Source organism: Emys orbicularis, chromosome 2, assembly GCF_028017835.1.
Source record: "Emys orbicularis isolate rEmyOrb1 chromosome 2, rEmyOrb1.hap1, whole genome shotgun sequence".
Classification (NCBI taxonomy): Eukaryota; Metazoa; Chordata; order Testudines; family Emydidae; genus Emys; species Emys orbicularis.
The window spans coordinates 474,734-495,722 of record NC_088684.1 but is presented as its reverse complement, the minus strand read 5'-3'; the positions used below and the strand labels follow the sequence as shown (position 1 = coordinate 495,722).

Genomic DNA, 20,989 nt, shown 5'->3' with positions numbered 1-20,989 from the left:
TTTTGTAAAGTGAAATCATGCCTCACCAGTCTACTAGAATTCTTTGAGGGGGTCAACAAGCACGTGGACAAGGGCGATCCAGTGGATATAATGTATTTAGATTTTCAGAAAGCCTTTGACAAGGTCCCTCACCAAAGGCTCTTAAGCAAAGAAAGCTGTCATGGGATAAGAGGGAAGGTTCTCTCATGGATTGCTAACTGGTTAAAAGATAGGAAACAAAGGGTAGAAAAACCGGTCAGTTTTCAGAATGGAGAGAGGTAAAAGTGGTGTCCCCAAGGGGTCTGTATTGGGCCCAGTCCTAGTCAACGTATTCATAAATGATCTGGAAAAAGGGGTGAACAGTGAGGTGGCAAAATTTGCAGATGATACAAAACTACTCAAGATAGATAAGTCCCAGGCAGACTGTGAAGAGCTACAAAAGGATTTCTCAAAACTGGGTGTCTGGGCAGCAGAATGGCAGATGAAATTCAATGTTGATAAATGCAAAGTAATGCACATTGGAAAACATAATCCCAACTATACATATAAAATGATGGGGTCTAAATTAGCTGTTACCCCTCAAGAAAGAGATCTTGGAGTCATTGTGGATAGTTCTCTGAAAACATCCACATAATGTGCAGTAGCAGTCAAAAAAGCAAACAGAATGTTGGGAATCATTAAGAAAGGGATAGATAAGACAGAAAATATCATATTGCCTCTATATAAATCCATGGTACGCCCACATCTTGAATACTGCATTCAGATGTGGTCACCCCATCTCAAAAAAGATATATTGGAATTGGAAAAGGTTCAGAAAAGGGCAACAAAAATGATTAGGGGTATGGAACGGCTTCCCTATGAGGAGAGATTAATAAGATTGGGACTTTTCAGCTTGGAAAAGAGATGACTAAGGGGGGATATGATTGAGGTCTATAGAATCATGACTGGTGTGGAGAAAGTAAATAAGGAAGTGTTATTTACTCCTCATAATACAAGAACTAGGGGTCACCAAATGAAATGAATAGGCAGCAGGTTTAAAACAAAAGGAAGCATTTCTTCACACAACGCATAGTCAACCTGTGGAACTCCTTGCCAGAGGATATTGTGAAGGCCAAGACTATAACAGGGTTCAAAAAAGAACTAGATAAATTCATGGAGGATAGGTCCATCAATGGCTATTAGCCATGAAGGGCAGGGATGGTGTCCCTAGCCTCTGTTTGCCAGAAGCTGGGAATGGGCGACAGGGGATGGATCACTTGATGATTACCTGTTCTGTTCATTCCCTCTGGGGCACCTGGCACTGGCCACTGTCAGCAGACAGGATACTAGGCTAGATGGGCCCTTGGTCTGACCCAGTATGACCGATCTTATATTCTAAAGCCCTACTCCCTGACTGACTCAGGAGCACCTGGCTCCAGCTCTTGAAGAGGTGGGACAAGAACGCTGATTTCTTGTCCCCTCCTGTCCAGCTCTAGCTTCCACTGTTTTTCAGCCCTTGTATCTACAGAAGTTTGCAACTACTTTCTTTTCCCAAGTGTCTCACTTAAGCTGTCGGCACTCGTGGAGTGCAATGTGCCCCTGTTAAAGGACAGCACAAGGCCTCAGCACCACTTAGTCTCACTAGGCCCAGGAGTGTGTCTGCTTGGCTGGCCACTCTTACAGATGCCAGTCTCTGTGGGCATGGGGGCCCCTTTCTCTCCAGATTGGCACAGTGTCCGGAGTTGCTGCCTGCGCAGGCAGGTTCTCAGCCAGATCTCACTTCCCGGTGCAGTAGTCCACTGGCTTGTGGGCATTGCTGTTCGGAGCCTATGGGCAGAGGGACTTCTCTACTTCTACTTGATGATCTGCTTTTTATGCACCCAAGGATGGCAGTAGCGCTTTTAGCCACAGCATTGCACTGAGAGCTCATGTTGGGGAAATTATCTATGGTGACCTCTGAATCCTTTTCTGAGTCACTGCTTTCCAAGACAGTCGCCCATCCCGTAGGTATAACCTGCATTCTTGACTCTCAGCAGCGTTAACTGGGGTTTGGCTTAGTTAAAATGTGTTTGGTAAGACTATGACCATTTAACCAAGTGATTCAGTATTTTTCAATTCACCTTATACAAGTACTGTGATGCAATCTCTTTATTGTGAAAGTGCAACACACAAATGTAGAATTTTTTTGTGACATAACTGCATTCAAAAACAAAACAATGTAAAACTTTAGAACCTACAAATCCACTCAGTCCTACTTCTTGTTCAGCCAGTCGCTAAGACAAACAAGTTTATTTACGGGAGATAATGCTCCCCACTTCTTATTTACCATGTCACCAGAAAGTGAGAACAGGCGTTTGCATGGCACTTTTGTAGCCGGCATTGCAAGGTATTTACGTGCCAGATATGCATAACATTCGTATGTCCCTTCATGCTTTGACCACCATTCCAGAGGACATGCTTCCATGCTGATGACGCTCATTTAAAAAAAATGCGTTAATTAAATTTGTGACTGAACTCCTTGGGGAAGAATTGTATGTCACCTGCTCTGTTTAACCTGCATTCTGCCATATATTTCATGTTATAGCAGTCTCGGATGATGACCCAGCATGTTGTTCGTTTTAAGAACACTTTCACTGCAGATTTGACAAAACACAAAGAAGGTACCAGTGTGAGATTTCTAAAGATAGCTACAGCACTCGATCCAAGATTTAAGGATCTGAAGTGCCTTTCAAAATCTGAGAGGGATGAGGTGTGGAACATGCTTTCGGAAGTCTTAGAAAAGCAACACACCAATGTGAAAACTACAGAACTCGAACCACCAAAAAAGAGAGTCAACTTTCTGCTGGTGCCATCTGACTCATGATGAAAATGAACATGTGTCAGTCTGCACTGTTTTGGATCGTTATCGAGCAAAACCCATTATCAGCAGGGCCGCATGTCCTCTGGAAGGGTGGTTGAAGCATGAAGGGACATATGAATCCGTGCCATGAGAACGCTTGTTCTCACTTTCAGGTGACATTGTAAACAAGAAGCAGGCAGCATTATCTCCTGCAAATGTAAACAAACTTTTTTGTGTGATTGGCTGAAAAAGTAGGAGGACTGAGTTGACTTATAGGCTCTAAAGTTTAACATTGTTTTATTTTTGAATGCAGTTATTTTTTGTACATAATTGTACATTTGTAAGTTAAACTTTCATTATAAAGAGATTGCACTATAGTACTTGTATTAGGTGAATTGCAAAATACTATTTCTTTTGTTTTTTACAGTGCAAATGTTTGTAATTAAAAATAAATATAAAGTGAGTACTGTACACTTTGTATTCTGTGTTGGTGATTGAAATCAATATATTTGAAAATGTGGAAAACATCCAAAAATATTTAAATAAATGGTATTTTATTATTGTTTAACAGTGCAATTAATCACAATTAATTTTTTTAATCGCTTGACAGCCCTAAAATTTTTTTTGTTTCATCACCACTTCCACATCTCTTTTTAACCAGGATGGCTTCTTGCCATCTATAACTTTTTTTGTGTCTGTAAAATTGTGGTTTTTAGGGCATGGAATAGCATGTCCTTGTACAATTCGCAGTTTTTGTTACATTCCCAGTCAGCCAATAGTTGCTTTAAGCATTGGAAAATTGGCCCTTTTAAAGTTCCAAATATACATATTCCTGGTTGGTACCATATTCTGTTAGTGCAAGGTAAATGTAACCAGGTCATGATCCCTGTCTGATGCTCTGAGTGCTATTGTAACACACATAATGAGAACAAGTGACAGTGACCGTAGAGTCTCTGCAGGCTTGGGGTCAGAGTGGAATTTCTGCTGTCTGCTTTCTGGCTTTACAGTAAAATCCCACACCTTCAAAGGGATTTGATGGGTACCAGAGCTTCAAGATGCCACTTTTTCCTCCTCTGTTAGAGCAGCCCATTGTCATGTTGCACTATGACTAAGGCTGAGAGTTTGTCATGGAGGTCATGGAAGTCATGGATTCTGTGACTTTGTGGGATCTCCGTGACTTCTGCAGCAGCCACTGCGGTTGGCCTGGGGGCCACCTGAGTAGCTCAGGCAGCCCCTGGGCCAGCCACACTGGCTGCTGCTGGGGCAGTCTTGGGCCACCACGTCCCCTTCCTCAGCAGCAACAGGAGTTTGGGTGTGGGAGGGGGCTCAGGTCGGGAGATTGGGTTGAGGGCTCTGAGCGGTGCTTACCTCGGGGGGGCTCCCCGGAAGCAGTGACATGTCCCTCCCTCAGCTCCTAAGCAGAGCCGTGGCCGGTGCTGCTCCCGCATCTCCCATTGGCTGCAGTTCCCTGCCAATGGGAGCTACGGAGCCGGCACTTGGGGCGGAGGCAGTGTGCAGAGCTGCCTGGCCACAGCTCTGCTTAGGAGCTGAGGGAGGGACATGTCTCCGCTTCTGGGGGGTTGCGTGGAGCTGGGTAGGGAGCCTGCCAGCCCCGCCAACACCCCCCAGCCCCGAGTACTTGCGGGGGCTTGAGCTGCTCTCCCGAGAGCACCTGTGGTCCCCCCTAGGCTTCCCCCTTCCCCAAGATTTAGTCAGGGATGTACAAGTCATGGACAGGTCACAGGCTGTGAATTTTTGTTTACTGCCCGTGACCTGTCCATGACTTTTACTAAAAAATACCCATGGTTTAAAACATAGTCTTAAGTATGTTCTCCTGCCACTGCCTGGCTGGAGTCCTGCAGTGAGAAGAACATAGGCCTTGGATTGGTTAGACCCTCTGCTTGCCAGGAGTTTTCAGGAACTTGACTGGCCTGGGGCAGAGTCTCCTTTTCCCTAGTGCTGCTCAATGGGGTTTCCTTCCCATTTTCCAGACAAACTCCACATGCAGGCTTGGAGTGAGCCCTGGGTGGTTAAAATACAAGTGTCCCTCTTTTACCCACAGTCATAGAGCTGACAGTGTGGTGGTGGAAGGCTGTGGGAGGACATTTATGCTGCAGAACAGTCTGGCAAGAGCTGTGTGGAGTCTCCATCATGAGAGAGATTCAACACTGGGGAGAGAGGCCCTGTCTCAGGGTTTGCTCCATCCTGCCCCGAGGCAAGTGGAGGAATTCAAGGGCCCAGGGGAGGTTCCTTCTAGGCCAATGGGGTCTCATCAGCCATGTTTCTCATGCAGGCTGCAGAACTTGCCCTTTGCCCTGACAAATCTCAACCTGAAGGCCCTGTGGCTTGCAGAGAACCAGTCCCAGCCCATGCTGAAATTCCAGACAGAAGATGATGAGAAGACGGGCGAAAAGGTTCTTACCTGTTACCTGCTGCCCCAGCAGCCATCTCCCAGTCTAGGTAAGAGGCCCCATGTGAGTGCTTCTCCATGGTGCCTTGCCTCCTCTGGAGAATAGGGAGACAGTCCTGTGGAGAAGGGCTGTTCTCTCTCTCCTCTCTGAGATGTGAGGCCAAGATCCCATTGTTGCCCTCTCCCCTGGGTGTCTCTCTTGGTTGCTGTTCCCAGATGTCTCCTCTTCACCACCCTTGGACTAGTCTCTGTTCATATGGTTATTGTGATTGATGTAACAGGCCTGGGCTCCCAGCTGTTGACATGGGGGATCTCCCCAAGTTGGAGAATGTTAAAGCTGTGAAACTGCCTCTCCAGCAGGTGGCATCAGATCCCTTTAGCTAATCATTTCCTTTTGCTGCTGAACTGCTGTACGAGCATCACAGCATCTGTTTCTTCCCCTCTTCCTACCCAGCGCTGGAGCTGGATCCTTCATGGCCCCCATGTAGAGGTTGCCAAGTGTCATGCAACCCTCTCAGGGACCACTGAGGGGGTGACAGGAATGTGGCAACACTGTCTCTCCCCCTAAAGCCCCTGCCACTTAGTGGCTATGGGGGGGCTCTCTGATAGAGATGGCCTCGTCGGTGGGAAGTGCGTCTCACCCAGGCCCCAACTCCTTGTTGCCCAGGAGCCAGCACTCTCTTTATCATCTTTCTCTGCAGAGAATCTCCTGCAGAACAGCGTGGATGAAAGTTGGACAGACACCAACTTGAACCGGGTCAGTGTGATCCAGTTTTTGGACGAGCCCAAAGCTGATGAGGAGGAGGAGGCTGGAGCTGAGAAGAGAGTAAGAGAAACAGGCGTGGTGGGTTGTCCAGGGCCTTGCCAGCTTCCTAAGGAAATGTGCTCTGGAGACTTCTGCAGGGCAAGGAGCAATGTGTCTGCCCAGAGCTGCCTCTCCCTCCCCAAGGGGTATGGTATGAGCTGCATCTCCCCCAGCCCTTGCCTCCCAGAGGGGACACACCATCCCAGGCTGAGGGGAACTAGTCTCTGTGCCAAGTCATCCACTCCAGAGACATGTACAGCATGCGGGCTGGCAGGCATAAGAGCAGCAGCTGCCAATAAGGGGCCTACACAGGTTTGCATTCTGGACACCTGTCCTATTAAGAATAGAACTGTGGCCACTAACTCACTTTACAAAAGGTTCACCAAATAGTCATCCCATGGTGGTGGCTTTCAGTCACTGCAATCCCAGTGCACTGCCCCCAGTCCTCAGCCTCTTGATCTGGACAGACAGTCCCCCGACTTGGGACCCGATGGGAACTAATGCACTGGAGGGGAAAACCCTGTATCCCATGACTACATATCAGTCACTCAGATTTTACCGCCCTAGGTGAAGTCACAGAGCCAGAGAAACATGGCCGGTTATTTCACTCCAAACTCTAGAGTGGTGGGGCATGGTGAAGGCTACTGCGACCTGTCTGTGATGCTAGAGCATCCAGCAGGACTTCTGACTTTAGGAGATGGAGTGTCATTGGACTGGAATCTAGCCCCTTGTAATAAAAGGAGTTAGAGCAAGTCGAGGTGCTGGGCCTGCTCTGGGAGTCCCTAGGGCCTTCAGCCCCATGAATGTTTGTGGTTTTCTACCACCATGTTCTGTTGTTTGAAATGCTGTTCTCTTGCCTGTTGCTTTGGGACAGATCCACTCAACAAGTGCCATTGGCACTGCTGAGATGCAAGACACTGTAGCATGCACTAAAGGAATACCAGAGAGATTGAGGGGAATCTACCTGCATTCTCCCCTCAGGGCTCCTGCTCACCATAGCACAGATTGGAGGTGTGGGGAGAATTCAGCCCAGTGGCAGTGAGGTGGGGCCCAGTTGGGGCTGCATCTCCCCCTGGGTTGGGGCCAGCTCCAGGTTTGGCATTCTCTGTTGGCAAAGTGTGAGGATGAGCTGATGCTCAGTCTAAAAGTCTGGAGTCTCTGGGCTCTGTGCACTGGCTCATCTGCTCTGATGCTCTCTTTCCCTGGCAGGGCCTGCAGCGCAGAGCAACTCCTCACCCTAGTGAGCTGAAGGTTATGAAGAAAGTGATCGAAGTTCGGCGCAATGAGATCTATTCTGCGAAGCCCGATGTGGACCTGGATTCTCCAAACTCAGAGGTGAGTGCTCCCCGCACAGAGAGCGGGACCAGGCCAGAAAGTTGCAGAGCTCTCTGGCATGCACCTTTAATTGCACCAGCTGAGCACTAAGCCACCCTTACAGAGATCAGAGCCAGTACCATGGGAGCTTTATTGGATTGACAGTGCAGGGGCTGGTGCAGCATTTTTCTGAGGTGGGGCAGCAATGTCTGTAGGCTTGGCCAAAGAAGTGAATTGTTAGGAGGCACTGGAATGAAGAGCATGTGGAATCCTGGTGCACTGACGTCGTGTGGGAGTCCCATGCAGAGGGGGCAGCAAGAGAGGGACAAGGAAAAAAGTGGCCATGAAAACTGGCACCATTGGCATAGTATGGGGAAGGCAAAAGGAGGTCAGCTTGCATGTGGGCTGGGCTGAGGCAGAGCAGGACCTTGACAGCCTGTGTGCAAAGTGATGCATTCTTAGGGCAGTTTTGGGCACAGGACTTGGCATCAAGCAACTCGGGGGTTGCCCTGGCTCTGGCTCTGACCCTGACTTGATTGCTGTGTGAATCTCTGCCCTTCTGAGTCATTCTGTCCGTGTGCCTTTGTCCTGGGATAATGCGACCCCCTCAGCAAGGAAGGAGCTGTAGTAATGCGCTTGTAATGGCTTTCCCTTCGCTCCATACAGAGGGTTCCCAGTCGTTCCCAGGGCATCCCCAAAGAGTCACAATGCACTGTTCTGCAGCTGCTGGCAGCTGAGTTCCCTACTGAAGTCTTGCCTTCCAGGTGTAACACTGGTGACAGCACTCTGTGCTGATAGGTACCAGGCTGGCTGTGCCACAGGGGCTGGGATGGAGTGAGCTGGGGAGTGGCACGGATGAGGCCAGGCAGTCCACTGAAGCAGTTTGGATCCTGCTGGGCCAGGGTCTGCAGCATTCCGTGCTGGTCCCATTCCCCCTTTCTGTGTGCCCCTTTGGCTTCTGCCTCAGTTCTCGCTGCCTGTCCCACTCCCACAGGTGAAGAGGCTGAGTGCCATGTCCAATCGCAGCGAGGACTCGCATGTCTCCAACAGCACTGTCTCTGCCAACTTCAGGGAGGAAGAGGAGGAGGAGTGGGGAGGGGGAGACAGGCTGAATGGGCAAGTGCCCGAAACACAGGAGCAGGAGAATGAGGCGAAGCCTGGAGCTAAAGAAGAGCAGGAGGTGGAGGCGGTGACTGGTCAAGAGGAGGAGCTGGAAGTGGAGTACAATGAGGTAGGAGCTGCACTGGGTTGTTTTGTGGAGGATCCTGATGGGGCCTGGCTGGAGATCTCCCAGAGGCAGAGCAGCAGGGAGATGGCTCGAGGCGTGGATGGGAGGTGGGATAGAACCTGAATGTTTGCAGAGGGGGTGAGGGCAGGTGGGAGCTGGGCACAGGCAGAGACCAAGGGGGGCCATGGAAGTCAGGTGTGGGTGGAAGGTCGGGGGCATAGGGGTGCTGGCAGGGCCCTGGAGCTGGGTGTGGTGGAAGGGAGGGGGAGACAGGCTGAATGGGCTCTGGATATTGCTCCTGGACCTGCCCTGAATAGTGTCAGAGGAGCAGCTGTCAATGCTTTGCCGCCAGGTCCAGCTGTTGTCTGAGGCTCACAGCCCCATTCCTGGGTATTTGTCATTGTAGCCCACAGTGCATTTTGCCGAGGACACTCTGATCCGGAGCGAGGATGAGGATGAAGACCGTCCGTTCCCAGTGGAGAAGCAGCGGCTGATCCGCAAGGACACACCGCACTATAAGAAACACTTTAAGATCACCAAGCTGCCCAAGCCAGAGGCAGTGGTGGCGCTCCTGCAGGGGCTGAACAGTGACAGGGTCCCTGAGGAGGAGGAGGAGCTGGGGGGCTGCAATAACAATGCAGAGCCCGAGGAGCAGGAGGAGGCCTGGGACAAGGATGATGTGAAGAACGGAGCCTTGTCCACACAGCCGTCAGTCAAGGTAGGGCCTTGGGAGGGTGCTACACAGGCTGGGAACTCCCTGCTGCTCTCTGGGCTGCCTTTCTGCCTATCCAGCTGCTGGGAGGCAGAGGATGGGTATCCAGAGCCCCTAGATGGCTGTTCTTTGAGCTGCCAGGCCCACATGGTGCTGAAGAGAAAACAGGAGAAGAGAGACTTCAGGCGACACTGTGCTGTGGGTGGAAGAGCTGGGCTTGTCTTGGGGTCAGTGCTGCTGGTTTGTAGCCTTGCCGGCTTCCCAGACTCTCGTCCCTGTGTTCTGCCCAGACTGTCTGTCTCACCCATTGCTGTAGGCTGTGTTCCATGCTGTGAGAGTCATCCTTGTCCCCCAGCCTGAGACAGGTTTTCTCCTCCCAGCTCTGTGGGTGCTGCTTCTCTTCTGTACTGGGGTGAGCTCTTTCTCTGGGTAGATCTGTCATACTTGCTCTGGGTGCCTGCTCCCAGCCTGTTGCACAGAAGCACCCCCCTGTGGGAGGAACGGGTAGTGGCTGCAGAGTGGCACGCTGCTCTCCCTTGTCCTGAGGAGCTGTGCCTGCTCACGAGTCTTCAGGATGGGGATGCTTTCCAGTGGCTGGGTGCACTGGGAGAATTGGACTCTGCACTCACTCCACACAGCAGGCCCGGTGCTGCCCTGAGGGCACTGACCTTCCACGTGCCATGGGAACCTGGGGCCAGGGAGCACCATCCTGCTCATGTTTGCCCCACCAGCGGTTGGAGAGGTGGGAGGGTATCTGCCCAGCTCTGAGTGCAGCTCACACACTTGGGCAGGCACTTACGGGAACATTTGTCTAGAGAATGGTGTTCATGGGTTTTCATGGAGATGTGCTGGTATGGGGGTAAGGAGGTAACGGGGATGATCTGTGGGGTCAGCTGGAAGTGGGTTTGGAGTTGGTGGCTATGTCGTGGGGCATATCAAGCTGGGAGAGAATTAGGGTTATGATGTGATGTTGTCTCCATTGTGGAATTGCCCCTGCCCAGTTCCCAGCTCCTGGATCTGTGCCTTGGAGCTGGTATAAGGTGCTGGGTTGAAGCTTATGGTCCTATTCAGGCTAGGGGGCCCTCTGTCCCCTGTGGCTCCCTGACCAAAGTGAGGGAGGTTTTCATGCACTCAGCAGCTTTTGTTGATGTTGGGGCCTCCCTTTTTGCCTGCACTGATACCTGCTCCCCTGGGGCTGCCGTGGTCCCCAGCACACAGGCCCCTTGCCATATGAGGCTCTGAGAGCTCTGTGTCAGGAGTGTGCAAGGCTGGCTCTGGCCCTCCCTGCCTCAGAGTTCAGCTGTTACCTGGAAAATGGCCTGGACCAAGAAGGCTTCTTCCAGCCTGGCACCGTGGGCTTAGGGCCCACTCCTGTAGGCAAAGCCTAATGAAGATCATGCAGGCACTGGTGCCACAGCTTCTGCATCTCCCCATGGTCAAGTCTGTGCTGCTGATGGTTGCAAGGCCTCTACTAGGAGCTGCCCTTCTCAAGGGGTTGGGTCAGATACCTTTTCCAGCAAGGCATATTTGCAGGCCTGACCTCTTCTCTGAGCTTCTCTCCTGGAGTGGGGATGTGAGTGTTGTGTCTTGGGGAACCGCAGGTGAGATGCGTGTGTGTGTGTGTTGGACAGGCAGAGAGGCGGCAGGGCAGTGTGGAGGTGGGAGTGAATCATGACCTAGAGTTTCTGGCATGAAAACTGGTGCCTTAGGGAAATCCTGAGGGGTCTCGTACTAGAGGTCTCCTGTGTACTTGTGATGGACTTGGGAGCAGGAAACTTGTGGCCTCTGGCAGGATGGGCTGTTGCACCGGAGCCTTTTCTCCAGGAGGGTGGCATGGTGAGATTGTGGGGTAGCCTCTGTCCCCTGTGTGCAGCAGCTGGGTGGTGCTACAGGGCCCTTCTCTCCTCTCTCCTGTATCATTCAATCCTTCATTCTTCCTTGACGGGGCACAACAGGGCTAACCACGGCGAGTAACGTTCAGCTCGTGAGGCTGGAGTTCAGATCCTGAGTGCCAAGCCAAACAATGTGGTCCCAGGGCATGGAGTTCTAGGAGTCTGGCCTAGCAGGGTTGGCATTCTCCGTGCTCTGACCACAGGGGAGGTGGCCCTGTCTGGTGCTCTGTGTGGTAGGTGAATGTTGTGAGTGGTGTGGGAGAGGAGATCTCTCCTTGTGCTGTGTGGCAGGGCCTGTCTCTGAGCGGTGTGCAGTCGGGTGGTGGTGGTGGTGGTAATGGTGGTGGGTTTGGTTTTTGCTCCACTAATCCGCATGCCTCTTTGCTGGTTCCTGTCCTAACAGGGGGTGTCGTTTGATCAAGCCAATAATCTGCTGATTGAGCCTGCTCGCATTGAGGAGGAAGAGGTCTGTACCACTCCTGCTGTTCTCTCTCTGCCAGAAATCATCCCACCTGCTTGATTTGCTTCCCAGTCTGAGTCATTGTTGCAGGGGGAATTCTGCTCTGTCTGGGACAAGTGGCTTCTGGACCTGACAAATAACAAATGCACAATGATTGTTTCTTCCCCATCTTTCCCCTCCTTCCCTGCCTTTCCATAACTGAGGTGAGAATGGCTGCTGCAGATCTGGGGTGAGGTGGGAGAAATTTAGGAAACCTGTGGGGGTTGAGAGTTCAATCCGTGCTTGCATTGCACTAAGGAAGAGGGGAGCCAGTCAGATGCGTGGGGAGCAGGAAAGCAAGAAACACCCCTTTTGTGAAGGGGGCTTTAAGGCAGCAGAGAAATCTGTTGGAGGTGGTATCTGAGCACAAGGGCTTGGAATGACTGCTTGTAACCTAGGGTGAGGCTGTAACTCAGGAGTCTGTGCTGTGCAGTAGGAATGGGGGTTGGAGCAAGTGTCTCCCAGCCCAAGTGACCGTGTGGTCCAGTGACTCATTCTTCAGGGCAGTTTAAGGGAAGCTCCCGAAAGCACTACAGAAATGTCCTCTCTACTCCCGCCCCCCTTCAGGACGTCATGATGTTTCAAGGGAGATTCTGAAAGCAGCTGTAAGAGTTACTTTTGCAGCAGGTGACAGCAGAGGGATATTTTCTCTGCCTTCCAAGCTCACTGGAATTTTCCAGAGCCCCATCTGTGTCACAGATCAAGCTTCTGCCTCTCGCTACCAGGGCTCACTCTGTCTATGAACTTTCTGACAGTTGCTACGTTCTGAGTGGGCTTGTCCTGTTCCTTGAGCCCAGGGGAGTGTCACCCTCCCATTACCACTCTGCAGTGGAGCCAGCTCCATGGCTGGGAAGGAGGAGGTTTCTCCCTGATTTTCCAGGTAACATACGCAGCCCCTGCTGTTGGAATGTCTCCTGCCATCAGCCCTATTGCTCCGTTCCCACTCAGGGGGCACTTTGGTCTGCTGGGAGATGGCAGAGTACAGAAATGAGATGGATGCCACCTGAACTACTGACAGCCAGACCCTGTTGTCGGTACTGAATGCTCGCACCCAGAATGCTTCAGCTGTAATGATAATATCTACATATTGTATAGCATGTGCCCTGCCAAGCCCCCAGGAGCTGGGTGCTGTATCAGAGTCCTGGCATTGCTGCTGGTGCAAGTGTCTCCTTGAACTTCCCTATCTGCTCTCTCCCTTGTGCTTGATAGCCAGGCCTCTGTCTGGTACAGGAGCAGGAGTTTCTTGGAGCGGAGTGAAGGGAAATCTGCTCTTTCTATGGAAATGTTGGAGAGATGTTGGCCTTGGGCAGGATGCAGGCTCGATGTCCTCTGATTCTGAGCAGTTCTCCTCCCTCAGTGTATCCCAAGGATGTCTCCATGGCTCTGGAGTGTTGAAGGACATTCACATCAGATGAGGAAGCTCTGACAACACATCCCTCCCTGTCACTCAGGGTACGTTTACACTGTGATAAAAGACCTGCAGCACAGCTGTGACTGGCTTGGGTCAGCTGACTCAGACTCATGGGGCTTGGGCTGCGGGGCTATAAAATTGCAGTGTAGATGCTCAGGCTTGGGCTGGAGCCTGGACTCTGGGACCCCACAGTGGACGGGAGGGTCCTAGAACTCGACTGCAGCCTGAACTTGAATGTGTACATTGGAGTTTTATAGCCCCGCAGCCTGAGCCCTGAGTCCGAGTCAGCTGGCCCAGGCCAACTGCGAGTCTTTTATTGCAATGTAGACATACCCCCACTGTTGAGTGAGGCTTGGGTGTTGGCCTCCTCTCTTATTGGGTTCAATGCCCTTCCTTCCTGCTGATTGACACTGAGCTCCAGGTGCAGAGAGTGCTGCTGCTGAAGATGTAGGAGCCCAGGAAATCCCAGCTCTGCGCTCTCTCCCTCTGCCTGAGGGGGTGTAGCACACCCATCCTGGACCCCGTGAGGTGCTCAGGCCCCATGAAGTTGGCAGTACTGTCAGCTAGAAAATCCAACCTTCTTACTAGCGAATGGAGCCCAGCGTGCTGGGATCGCTAAATAAATGAGCATGGAGTGCTTGAGGCAGTTTGTATGCTTTGAGAGCGGCATGAGGCACTGAATGCCAGGACATCCCCACTAGGGATTGCCTGTGTCTCAGGGTGAGGCTGTGGAGCAGGGTGTGAACACATTGTTCAGGAGGTGTTCTTGGGCCAGATTTTCTCTTGGCACCAGTAATGGGCATGTGCTCTGACCTGAAGGATGCTGTGTGCAGGGATGTTCCCCTGGCTCAGGGACTCTGCCTGTGGGGCTGAAGTGAGCTCCTGTGCAAGGAAGAAGCCCCATATATAGGTGTGACTCCTAATGGGAGGGGCAAGGATTTCTATGTATTACCCCAGGGGCTACCTTTTTCTCTGGCTGGCACAGAATCCAGGAAACCCCCACAGCCAGCTGTTGGGTGTGTGCTCAGTTGTTCAGGACATAACCCACTTTGTTCCAGACAGATTCTTCAGTCCCATTTGGTTTGTTGTCTCCCCAAATCCTCCCTGTCTTGGGCCCAGGGCAGGACTGGTCCTTGCATTGTATTCTACAGCGCTGTGCCCAGTCCAGTTTAAATGGCTTGTGTAAAGGAGCTCTTACTCTGCTACTTGCAGGTGAGAGTCCACTAGCAACGTGTTCCGCCTGGGTGAGATGCTTCCCCTGGGGATGGGGGGGAGATGAATCCCTTTTGTGATCCATCTCGCTGCCAGCCCAGGCGGCTTTCCATGCTATTGAGCCTGACTATCCCTTTGCTCTGCTCTTCTCGTCCCTCCTGTTTTATGCCTGCTTGTCCCAGGCTTAGGGCTTCCTTTCCCCATCTGTGCGGCTGTGCACAGAGCAGTCCCTTGCCTTCAGGAGCCTCCTGAGGACCTGGCACATGTTGGTGTCAGAAGGCAGCATAAGATCAGTCCAGGCTCAGGGCTGTTTTCTCCAGGGGAGCTTCTCCCCCCGCCCCCCCGCCCTCTTCGGCTCTTCCTCTGCCCTCATGTTTTCCATCTGAGGCTTGTGCTTACACTGAACATGCATAACTGATGAAAGTGCCTGGGTCCCAGCTGGATGTAGTGTGGGGCTGGGCTGACTCCCCGGAGCTTGTGAAAGTCACTAGGGGGTACTGTGCAGGGTAGATAGTGGCTGGGGGAAGTAGCGGGTTGGGGTCCTGAGCAGCTCCCTTCCCCCTTCTGGGAATAGCTGTCTTGAGATGTTTCCCCTGCTTGTGGGGTCCCATGTTCTCTTGGCCCAGTGTGCAATAGGGAGCAGCACCAGGCTGGGGGAGGGGCAGTGTAACTTCCAGAGGATGGGAATCCTTAAGTTCAGAGCAGGTAGTTGATGGCTGTAGCTGGTCTGGATGGGACTTGCCTTCAGCCAAAAGTTGTGTTCCCTAGGGAAACTACTATGTGAACAGAGACACTGACTGTGCCTGGGCTCATGGGGGGCCCTTGGTGTCCAAAAGGAAACAGTGGTTTCGTATCTGCAGGACCAGGCCAGGACTCACTCATGCACTGGAGGACTGCAGCCATTGGTCACAGCTCTAGCACCTCCACCTGGAAAGGCCAGAGAAAGCAAAACCAAATTTGGACATGAGCCCCATGTGCCTGGCCCGATGCCTTTTGGGGCACCAGCCTTGGCTCTGCTGGAACTGTCAGTGGGAGTGAATCCCAGAGAGAACATAAGAACATAAGAAAGGCCGTACTGGGTCAGACCAAAGGTCCATCTAGCCCAGTATCTGTCTACCGACAGTGGCCAATGCCAGGTGCCCCAGAGGGAGTGAACCTAACAGGCAATGATCAAGTGATCTCTCTCCTGCCATCCATCTCCATCCTCTGACGAACCGAGGCTAGGGACACCATTCTTACCCATCCTGGCTAATAGCCATTTATGGACTTAGCCACCATGAATTTATCCTTCCAGGCAGGAAGGCCTTCGGCCACCTCTCTTGGCATGTTCAGCCCCAGGAGTAGGAGCCTCTCAGTGGATGGATGAGAGTAGCTCCCAGAGCAGCCAGGGCCTTAAGTATCCTGTCTAGCATCTGAGCAGGTAGCCACCCTGGGAAGTGATCTCAGGGGATGAACAGCTGTGTTCTGCCCCAACTGGTGCTCGCAGGTGGGTGTGAGGACAACCTCAGTCACAGCCTATTGCAGCAGGTAAGAGGCCTGGCTGAGCACTGAGGCCTTCACCAGAGAGCTGTGGCAGCCTCAGGGAAATGCAGGAACAGGGCCAGGGGAGTGCGAAGCCGCAGAGCATCCTGGAGAGAGGCAGCTGTTCCCCCCCCCCCCCCCCCCCCCGAACAGAAGGTGCCAGCATGGCTTCTCCCTCTTCCTGCAGAGCATGTGCAGGCCAGTCCCAGCCTGTTCTCCCCCGACCCACACCGAGTAGTGCTGCAGTTGTGTGAGGTTTGTTCTCAGTCTTGTGCTCTAGAAATGCCAAACCCATGTCTGCACAAGCACTCCAACAAAACGTAATTCCAGCCTAGGAAGGAAAGTTATGAGCAAAGATAGAAGACTGTGCTGCTGCCTCACCTGCCCCTCCACTTCATCCAGTACTTGCAGGTCAGGAATGACCTGCTGGAGGTTCCTTTTAATCCAGGCCAAAGGAGTCCATGTCTATGGATATCTACCCCCGCCTCCATGGAGACAACTGTTGGGTCTAGGCAGGCATGTGAGACCAAAAAGAAACAGAAGAACTGCTAGGGGCCCCATCTAGCCCAGACTTCTGTGTCTTATGGAGCTGGAACCCGGTTTCATAGAACTCTGCTGCTACAGGAAGGATGGTGTGTGGTTAAAGCACAAGACTACATGTCAGATCTGGATTCTTCTTCTGGCTTTGACCCAGTTCCAAGACCTTAGGCAAGTCCCTTCCCCTCTCTGTGCTTCCGTTTCCACAGCTGTTTCTTAGAGCTGATGCTGCCCTGCTCTGCAACAGGCTGTTTGTGAGGAACTGAAGGGCAAGATATTGCTTTTCTAAGTGGTGAGGCTGCTCTGTTTCAGAGATGTCATCTCAGAAATAGAAAAGGTCCACAGAGCGTGTCTGGACTGAGAATGTCAGCCAGGTGTTCCACCAGAGCCTGTGTAACTGACTCAGGCTTCTTAATCTGGAGATCAGAATCAGAGGAGAGAGGGGTATGAGAGAATGTTTGCTGTCAAGGCCAGGTGTGTGGGGGGCTCCTGGTCACCCATCTGGAACTGCCCCATAGCCCTCTCCCCATTAAAGACAGAGCTGAGAACTAGTAGTGTTCGCTGTGCGAGTGGGAGGGGCCTGGCAAGCTTCCTTATTTCTATAGGGGGCTTTCCCAATAGCACAAGGTGAGCTGCAGAGGACGTGCTGGGAATCTCCTGCTGTAGCTAAAGCTGCTAGACAATTTCCGTTCAAACTCTCTGTTCTCACAGGCTCAGAGCTCCCTGACACACGCACCTAAGGACTGAGATTCTCCACTTTCAGCCTCTGAGTGACAGTGAATTGGAGCAAAATCCCATCTGGTGTTTTGGAATCAGGAGAAGAAAAAAGCCAATAATCATTCTCCCCTTTAAAAATAACCTTGTCCGTCTTCCTGCAAGGATAGCTCAGAAATGTCACCCTGGGTACAAATAATCTCCTTGTGCCCAAGTGCAAGCCCCATGCTGGGCATCACAATTATAAATTCCCTCCCATGCCCCCTTTGTCTGGATCCCTAGGGTGGAGTTGTACCTCTGGTGTATGCCCAGTAGGACCTACAGGCCTGTGGAGGATGCTGCCAGTTTTTGGGAACTTGGGGATACAGATCTTCAGTCCACCCTAAGTGGGGGGTGGGGGGTTGATTCATAGATTTTTTTTTTTTTTTTTTTTTTTTTTTTAAGGCCTGAAAGGACCATTAGATTTCCTAATGGTCTCATCTCTTGTATAATACAGGACAGAGAATTTCACTCAGTTACTTCTGTATTGAGCCTAATAATTTGTGTTTGACCAAAGCAGCTTCCAGAGAAGCATCCAGTCTGGATTTGAAGACTTCAAGAGATGGAGAATCCACCACTTCCCTTGGGAGTCTGTTCCAGTGGTTTAAAAAAAAAAAAAAAAAAAAAAGCCTAACTTCCCATTCGAATTCGTCTGCCTTCAGTGTCTAGCCATTTCAGCCAGGGTCTTGTTGTGTCTTCTTGTGCTAGCTTAAAGAGCCATTTAGTACCAGATATTTTCTCCCCATATAAGTGACAAAGAGTCCTGTGGCATCTTATAGACCAACAGACATTTTGGAGCATAAGCTTTCGTGGGTGAATACTCACTTTGTCAGATGCATGTAGTGGAAATTTCCAGAGGCCAATCTCCCCATATAGGTATTTATAGACTGTAATCAAGTCACCTCTCACTCTTATTTTTGATAAAATAAACAGATTGAGCTCTTTACATCTCTCACTGTAAGGCATTTTCTCCAGTTCTCAGATAATTTTTGTGGCCTTTTCAATATTTCAACATCCTCCTATAAATGTGGACACCAGAACTGGATGCAGTATTCCAGCATTGGTCTTACCAATACCATCCATACAAAACACAGGTAAAATCACCTTCCTTCTCCCTGTCGTTTCTTTGTATACCCAAGGATCACCTTAGCCTGTTTTGCCACAGCGTCTCACTGGGAGCTCATGTTCAGTGCTTGTCTACTACGACCCTTAAATCCTTTTCAGTCACTGCCTTCCATGATGCAGTCTATAGGTCTGGCATGCACTCAGTGTTCCTAGGTGTATAACTTAACTTGGCATTTAGAATACTGTGTGCCGTTCTGGAGCCTGTTCTCAAGAAAGGTTAATTCAGACTGGAACGGGTGTGAGAAGGGCTGCTAGGATGCTCAGGGCAATGGAAAGCCTGTCTCACAAGAGTAGTCTGAGAGCTTGGCTTGTTTAGCTTAGCAAAGTGAAGGCTGAGAGGGGATCTGATTGCTCTCTCTAAATACAACAGGGGAGGCTAATCACCAGGGAGGGAGAAGAGCTACCTAAGCCAGAGCACAATGTTGGTGCAAGAACAAATGAGGATAAACTGGTCATGAATAAATTGAGGCTGGAAATTAGAAGGTTCAGAGGAGCGAGATTCTGGAACAGCCTACCAAGAGGAGTAGTGGGGCAAACACCCTAACTAGTTTGAAGATCGAGCTTGTTAACTCTATGTATGGGATTATAGGAAGGTGGAAGGCAATTTGGGTGAATGGGACCATGAAATGATCGATTTCACGATTCAAGGGAAAGGACAGAGTGAGAGCTGCAGAATAAAGACAATGGACTTAAAAAAAAAAAAAAAAAAAAAAAACACCAAAACCCACAACCAAAACACTTTAACAAGCTGAGAGAACTGGGAGGTAAGGTCTTGTGGGAAGAAAATTTAAGGGATAAAGGAGTTCAGAAGAACTGGCAGTTTCTCAGAGACAATATTAAATGCACAACTGCCCACTATTCTGATCCAAAGGAAAGATAGGTAAGAGGCCAATATAACTCCCTCAGGGGCTTTTTAATTACCTGAAAATCAAAAAGGAGTCCTACAAGAGTGGAAACATGGATGAATTGCTAAGGAGGAACACAAAAGAATAGCATAAGCAGGTAGGGACAAAATCAGAAATGCTAAAGCACAAAATGAGTTACACCTAGCCAGAGACATAAAAGGCGATAAGAAAAGGTTCTTTAAATACATTAGGAACAAGAAAAAGAAAAAGGGGGAGGAGAAGGAGAGCTAATAACTAGGGCTGTCAACCGATTAAAAAAATTAATCGCACTGATTAAACACTAATAGAATACCATTTATTTAAATATTTTTGGATGTTTTCTACATTTTCAAATATATTGATTTCAATCAACAGAATACAAAGTGTACAGTGCTTGCTTTATATTTATTTTTGATTACAAATATTTGCACTGTAAAAAAACGAGATAGTATTTTTCAATTCACCTAATACAAGTACTGTAGTGCAATCTCTTTATCATGAAAGTTGAACTTACAATTGTAGAATTATGTACCAAAAAAACCTGCATTCAAAAATAAAACAATGTAAAACTTTAGAGACTACAAGGCCACTCAGTCCTATTTCTTGTTCAGCCAATTGCTCAGACAAACAAATTTGTTTACATTTGCAGGACATAATGCTGCCCGCTTCTTGTTGACAATGTTATCTGAAAGTGAGAACAGGTGTTTGTGTGGCACTGTTATAGCCGGTGTTGCAAGATATTTACGTGCCAGGTGCGCTAAAATTTCATATATCCCTTCATGCTTCAACCACCATTCCCGGGGACATGCGTCCATGCTGATGATGGGTTCTGCTTGATAACAATCCAAAGCAGTGTGGACCGACGCGTGTTCATTTTCATCATCTGAGTCAGATGCCACCAGCAGAAGGTTGATTTTCTTTTTTGGTGGTTCGGGTTCTGTAGTTTCTGCATCAGAGTGTTGCTCTTTTAAGACTTCTGAAAGCATGCTCCACACCTCATCCCTCTCAGATTTTGGAAGGCACTTCAGATTCTTAAATCTTGGGTCAAGTGCTGTAGCTATCTTTAGAAGTCTCACATTGATAACTTCTTTGCATTTTGTCAAATCTACAGCGGAAGTCTTCTTAAAATGAACAACATGTGCTGAGTCATCATCTGAGACTGCTATAACATGAAATATATGGCAGAATGTGAGTAAAACATAGCATAATTCTCCCCCAAGAAGTTGTCAGAAATTTAATTAGTGCATTATTTTTTTAACGAGTGTCATCAGCATGGAAGCATGTCCTCTGGAATAGTGGCCGAAGCATGAAGGGGCATATGAATGTTTAGCATATCTGGCATGTAAATACCTTGCAATGCCCGCTACAAAAGTGCCATGCAGATGCCTGTTCTCACTTTCTGGTGACATTGTAAATAAGAAGTGGGCAGCATTATCTCCCACAAATGTAAACAAACTTGTTTGTCTTAGCGATTGGCTGAACAAGAAGTAGGACTGAGTGGACTTGTAGGCTCTAAAGTTTTACATAACTGCACTCAAATAAAACAATGCAACAAAAAAACTCTACATTTGTAAGTTGCACTTTCACAACAAAGAGATTGCTCCACAGTACTTGTATGAGATGAATTGAAAAATACTATTTCTTTTATAATTTTTACTGTGCAAATATTTGTAATAAAAAATAATATAAAGTGAGCAGTGTACACTTTGTATTCTGTGTTGTAATACCGACGAAGTGGGCATTCACCCACGGAAGCTTATGCTCCAATACATCTGTTAGTCTCAAAGGTGCCACAGGACTCTCTGTTGCTTTTTACAGATCCAGACTAACACGGCTACCCCTCTGATACTTGTGTTGTAATTGAAACCAATATATTTGAAAATGTAGAA

General features: G+C 49.7%; 1 protein-coding gene across 1 annotated transcript in view; it reads left to right on the top strand.

Moving 5' to 3' along the window:
- The window catches only part of SCRIB (scribble planar cell polarity protein), a 195,944-nt gene that overhangs the window by 51,263 nt on the left and 123,692 nt on the right, over window positions 1-20,989 (top strand). The window contains exons 11-16 of the mRNA XM_065397800.1: window positions 5,091-5,257; window positions 5,909-6,033; window positions 7,222-7,347; window positions 8,321-8,557; window positions 8,961-9,272; window positions 11,562-11,624. Coding sequence (XP_065253872.1) covers window positions 5,091-5,257; window positions 5,909-6,033; window positions 7,222-7,347; window positions 8,321-8,557; window positions 8,961-9,272; window positions 11,562-11,624 — 1,030 coding nt within the window. The remainder of the gene's footprint in view (window positions 1-5,090; window positions 5,258-5,908; window positions 6,034-7,221; window positions 7,348-8,320; window positions 8,558-8,960; window positions 9,273-11,561; window positions 11,625-20,989) is intronic.